General features: G+C 28.8%; 1 protein-coding gene across 1 annotated transcript; it reads left to right on the forward strand.

The window, feature by feature from the left end:
- Positions 1 to 4,858: 4,858 nt before the first annotated feature.
- On the forward strand, positions 4,859 to 5,548 carry HO133_000007 (uncharacterized protein; the record flags this gene model as incomplete). The annotated part of the gene is given in 2 exon segments (XM_037290947.1): positions 4,859 to 5,015; positions 5,031 to 5,548. The coding sequence occupies 2 exon segments, from the start codon at positions 4,859 to 4,861 to the stop codon at positions 5,546 to 5,548; spliced, it is 675 nt and encodes a 224-aa protein (XP_037157821.1).
- Between the last annotated feature and the right edge of the window lie 813 nt (positions 5,549 to 6,361).

Below are 6,361 nucleotides of genomic sequence, written 5' to 3' on the forward strand. Positions count from 1 at the left end.
ACTTTTACTTCTTTTCTTTAAAAATTTATATTATTATAATCTATTTATAGAATCTTATAATTCTTAAAGCTCTATAACGAGACTAGTTTATTTTATATAAGACGATTTTATAATACGATAATTTATATAAAAAATAACGAGTAGAATTAGAAATATTTTATATATTTTAGAATAATATCTCGAAAATTACTTAAATCTCATATTAAATATTATATCTTTTCGACTACTAGCGACGAAAGAAGTTATTAACTAAACTATCTATATCTTTTTAAAATCGTATTAAAATATATCTTACTTTATAGAGAAAAAAGCTAATAAAATAGCTTACTCTTTGATTTATATTAAGATATCGAGAAGATAATAGAATATATCTATTAATTATAAAATATATTATAATCTTATTAATCTTTTACGTCTTTTCTTCGATTATATAACTTCTTATATTATTAATCTACTTTTTTTATATTTAAACTCTACTAGTTATTATCTTAAGTCTAAATTATACTCTCTATAATTCTAGATATATATAGTCTCTTTTAATCTTTTCGCTTTAAATAATATTAATATAGCTTAATTGAAATAAATTTAAGAAGTTTATTCATATATATAATAGAATAAGATAGAGTTAAGTTATAAAATCTTAAATTCATATATATAGCTAATTATAAATTCGTTAGATTTACGCTTTTTATTTAGAAATCGCGAGTAAATAAATTAGCGTCCGTAATTATTAAAAATCTCTTATTCTACTTTTCACCCTTTAATAACTTTATTATTTTCTATTAAAATTTTAAATTTTTTTTTAAATTATAGCTCGTAACTTACGCTTTTTAATAATAAATAATATTTAAATTTCAATACTATAATTTTTCAAAGATATAAAATTTAAATATTATCTATTAAAGTTCGCTTAATAGTCGATAACTCTAATTAAAAAATAAATATATATTATTTAATTTTAAAATAACCTTTTTATTTTATATTAAAATTTAAAATTTTTTTCTTTAAATTATAGAACGTAATTTGAACTTTTAAATAAAAAAAGGATTCTTAAATTTACTCTTATAAATATTTAAAGATAAAGAATTTAAATATCGCTCTTTAAGGTTCGCTCGATAGCCTTAATTAAAAAATAACCTTTTTATTTTCTATTAGAATTTTAATTTTTTTTTTAAATTATAGAACGTAATATAGACTTTTAGATAAAAAATATATTTAAATTTAATCTTATAAATATTTAAAAGTAAAGAATTTAAATATCGCTCTTTAAAGTTCACTCGACAGCTCTAATTAAAAAATAGATAAATATTATTTAATTTTAGAATAACTTTTTTATTTTCTAATAAAATTTTAGATTTTTTTTTTAAATTATAGAATATAAGCTATACTTTAAAAGTAATAAAAATTATATAATTTAGTCTTATAAATATTTAAAGATAAAAAATTCAAATATCGCTTATTAAAAACTTATTTATTTTATTAAGAATACTCTTTAATATAAACTTAGATAGTCGAGTAATAATAGTTTTAATAAATTTCGAAACTCTTTTACTTCGTTCTCGATTCGAATTCATAAATCTCTCTTATTAAAAAATCGTAAAATTATAAAATTCGTAAAATTCGTATAATAAATAAAATTTCTAAAAATTATAAATTTAAAAATAATAATAATTAATATAAAATAATAATTTTATATATTAAAATTAACTTCTTATTAATTAAATTTCAATTAATTTCTTATAAACTTATTATTAATATAACTTCTCTTTTTTCTATTAAGTTTTTTTAATTTCTTTTAAATTATAAAGCGTAATTTTCGCGTTTAAATAAAAAAAGAATTATTAAATTTAATCTTATAAGTATTTAAAGATAAGAAATTTAAATATCGCTTATTAAAATTATATTTACTCTATTAATAATATTAGTATATACGAGTAAAGGTCTATAAATTAAATTCATAATCATTTTTTTAATCAGGGCTATCGAGTAAATAGGTGAGCGATCTTTGATAAGCGAACTTTGATAAGCGATATTTGAATTCCTTGCGCTTTAATGATTATAAGACAAATTTTCAAAATTCTTAAAAATTCGGAAAGCGCAAATAGCGCTTCAAAATTTAAAATAAAAAATTTCAAAATTTTAATAGAAAATAAAAAAGTTATTACTATTGTGAATAACGTACACCTATTTTTTTAATAAGGAAGGTGTCAGGACCAGCATAGGTGTGATATCAGTATGGGTGAGGTAGAACGAGGATAATAAGGCTACCGAACTATGTAGGTGGGAAGGAGGCATGATATAGTAGGGGATGCCTCCGCCAAGGCCCGCTAGCCATAGGGCTGAGGGGTGTATCAAGGGTACGCTCGTAACACTACCCCCTCCTCTCAAATAGCCATAGCCCCCATAGCTGGTAGACCGAAGATATAGGCTCATTACTTACCTTATATCTCCAAACATCCATAATCTCTATAGACCTCGATCGAAGAGGATTTGCCAAGGTATAGCAGTTAAACATCGGATGATTTCAATTCGTTCAAAAACACCATATCCGAGGTTTTGCCGGATCGCATGCTGGTCTTGACTATTCCATACATTCCTATCATAGAGATTCTGAAGATATTAGCCATATCTTACCTACGTACCAATAAGATTCTCCGAGTTTCTCTTCTCGCCTAATCTTCTTATCATAGTTCTTCTACTATTAAAGAAAATCTAACGCATATATTTATCTCCAACACCTTTTAGCAGCCTGATCTGGGAGCTTCACTATAGATTTACCCTATATCTCTTATACTCTTATTATTAAGTTCATCAATAGAACTAAAGAAAATTTAACGTATATATATATTATTCTTTAACACCTATTAATAGCCTAGCCTAAGAGCTTTACTATAGATTTACTCTATATCTTCCATACTCTTATTATTAAGTCTATTCTCTATTCTATTCTTTCTCTTAACTTAATTATATTTATTAATTCGTAGATTTAATAGAGAGATAGAGAAAGAATTAAATATATTAAATGCCATTTAATAGTAGACTTATTATATATATTATCGATATACTTAATAAAGAGATCGTATATTTACTACTCTTATAGTAGACTTATTATATATATTATCGATATACTTAGTAAAGAAATCGAATAAAGTTATTTTTAAGGCTGTTTTCGTCGCTATTATAGTAGGCTTATTATAAATATATTATCGATATACTTAGTAAAGAGGTTAAACGTTTACTATCGTTATAGTAAACTTACTATATATAAAGTTTATAACGATTTCTTTCTATTATTAATTCGCTAATCGTATAAATAATTATTATATCTTATTTATCTCTCACCTATTATTCTAACGAGGCCGTTTCGCTATCTTATTAAGCTCTTTAAAATCGAGTTATTTATCTAGTAAGCTTATTTAAAGATATAATAACTTAACTTAATTTCTTACTAAAGCCTCTATTAGCGTATTTCTTTAAATTTATTCGCTAATTCGAATAAAAGAAAGTAGATCTTTAATAGCTATTTAGTTACTCTACTATTCTCGAGTATATAATTAAAAACTTAATTATATCTTATTTATTTAAGTTTCTCTTCGCCGGGTAAAGAGAATATAAAAGAGTTTTATTATAATATTAGAATTAGTATAAATACGATACTAATATAAGTAAGATAGAATAAGAATAATAAGATTATCGAACTATATAGATGGGAAGAAGATATAATATAGTAGAGAATATCTTCGCTAAGACTCGCTAGTTATAGGACTAAAAGATATATTAAGAATACGCTCGTAATAGAAGATATAAAAGGGCGAGATTTTCATAGTTACGAACGCTAATTTATTTACTTACGATATTTAATTAAAAAGCATAGATCTAATAAATTTATAATTAACTATATATATAAATTTAAGATTTTCTAATTTAGCTCTATCTTATTCTTTTATATATATTAATAAAAGAATAAAATAGAGCTAAATTAGAAAATCTTAAATTTATATATATAGCTAATTATTAATTTATTAAGTTTATATCTTTTAATTAGATATCGTAAGTAAATAAACTAGCGTCCGTAATTATTAAAATCTAGTCCTTTCGCGCCTCTTTTCTTAAAAAAATAGATATATATTATTAATATATAGAATAACTTTCTTATTTTCTATTAAAATTTTGAGATTTCTTTTTTAAATTTCAAAACGCTATTTATGCTTTTCGAATTTTTAAGAATTCTAAAATTTAGTCTTATAATTATTAAAGCGTAAGAAATTCAAATATCGCTTATTAAAGTTCGCTTATTAAAGATCGCTAACAGCCGGATAGCTCTAATTAAAAAATAGATATATATTATTTAATTTTAGAATAACCTTTTTATTTTCTATTAAATTTTTAAGATTTTTTTTTAAAATTATAGAACGAAATGTGGGCTTTTAGAAAAAAAAGAATTATTAAGTTAAGTCTTATAGATATTTAAATATAACGAATTCAAATATTATCTATTAAAAGTTCGCTTATTAAATTTACTCGACAGCCTGTCACGGTACGTTAAGGCCTTCTCCAGAGCCACCACCCAATTGGGCCTAGCGTGGCTTGGCACCGCACATATCTGCCTTGCAGGCACATAGAATAATCAACATCTTTTACACCACCATGAATTCATGACCCAGTCATCCATTTCCTTGACAATTGGTAGCCACACCTAACCCAGGTCCTCTTCCAAGTCGTCTATACCGTCACTCAACCCGCAGTAACGATCTACCGACAGTCAGTCCCCGCGCTTCCGCTACGCAGCTAGATTCAGTCTACGCAAAAACCAGCCAATCAAGTCAATCCTTTCAATAGGCCATTTGACATCTACATCATGGCCCCACCAGCTTATCAGAAGAAAACAATTGGAGAAACAAGCGGAGAACTCGTGCCAAGCACCTCCCACCAAGCCGTCAACACACCAAATCCACAGCCAATGATCTCTGACCTCTCACAAGATACGATCAATGGTCTAATGACTGCATTTGGTGGTATGATACGTCAAGAAATACAGAGATTTGAGCAGAGATTAGAGAGAATCGAACAGTTTTTGGGCCCCGCACTATACCAAAATCCTACTTCATCTCCCAATCCTACTTCGCCTCTCAATGCGACTTCGCTTCCCAGCATTGAAATACCACAGCAGAAACTCTCTCACACGTACGACTCGTCCTACCATACAAATCCAGGACACTTACGAGCGGAGGAGATGGGATACTTCGATCTGCAACAGGCAAATGTGGAGAAAACTGCGGAGAAATCTACGGAGAAGATTACGGAGAAGAACAAGAGCGCCAGCAGCAGCAGTGTTATTCAAGCGGGCACAGTCTCCATGATTCCACACCAGGCCACTATGTATAACTGCGGAAAACCTTCCCCTCGCCTCAACAGTGCTCCACTTTCTACCTTACCTCTCGCCTCTCTTCTCGCCTCTCTTCTCATCTCTCAACTCGCCTCTCAACTCGCCTCTCCGCTCGGCTACATTCGATTCGCGAAGGATATGGAGGCTATAGGCCAAGGATAGGTGCATGGATATATGGACGGCGCACGCTTGATGTAGCTATCCAGGGATGCCACGAGGACGTGTCTTTTTTTCATTCTTTGCGGGCATGTTGTCACGGTACGCCAAGGCCTCCTCCAGAGCCACCACCCAATTGGGCCTAGCGTGGCTTGGCACCGCACATATCTGCCCTGGAGGCACATAGAATAATCAACATCTTTTACACCACCACCAGGGGGTGGCGAAACCCCTTGCCGGTCTTAGCAAATCACCAAAATTCTTCCCCACCTAGAAATCAACTAATTTTACTCACATTACTTCACAATGGACTCCAATAGGCCTAGAACTCCGTCCTCTAATAGAAATCATTCTAATCTAGAAGGTCTATAAGCAGATACTCTTAGGAAGACTCGATTCTTTAATACGATTAACGAGAATGATTAAGAAAGGAAGTGTGATATACGATTAATTAATTGAAATTGATATTAAAACGGGTTTAAGCGACGATTTCTCTGAAACAGATACGGGCACGTATTAAAGAAATGCCTGCACGCTGTCGACAGCTAGTAAAAACAGGTGATTAAGCCATAAAATCAGATAGATGGTGATACATTAGCTAAATAATTCATGAAATTGATAAAGAAGAAATTTTGATGGTTTGCCAAGACCGGCAAGGGGTTTCGCCACCCCCCTGGTGCCGCCATGAATTCATGACCCAGTCATCCATTTCCTTGACACAGCCCTAATTAAAAAAAATGATTATGCATTTAATTTATAGATCTTTACTCGTACTTTAATATAAACTTAAATAATCGAATAGTAATAATTTTAATAAAA

This window comes from Letharia lupina (assembly GCF_014066315.1).
Source record: "Letharia lupina isolate WasteWater1 chromosome Unknown contig_1, whole genome shotgun sequence".
Taxonomy (NCBI): Eukaryota; Fungi; Ascomycota; class Lecanoromycetes; order Lecanorales; family Parmeliaceae; genus Letharia; species Letharia lupina.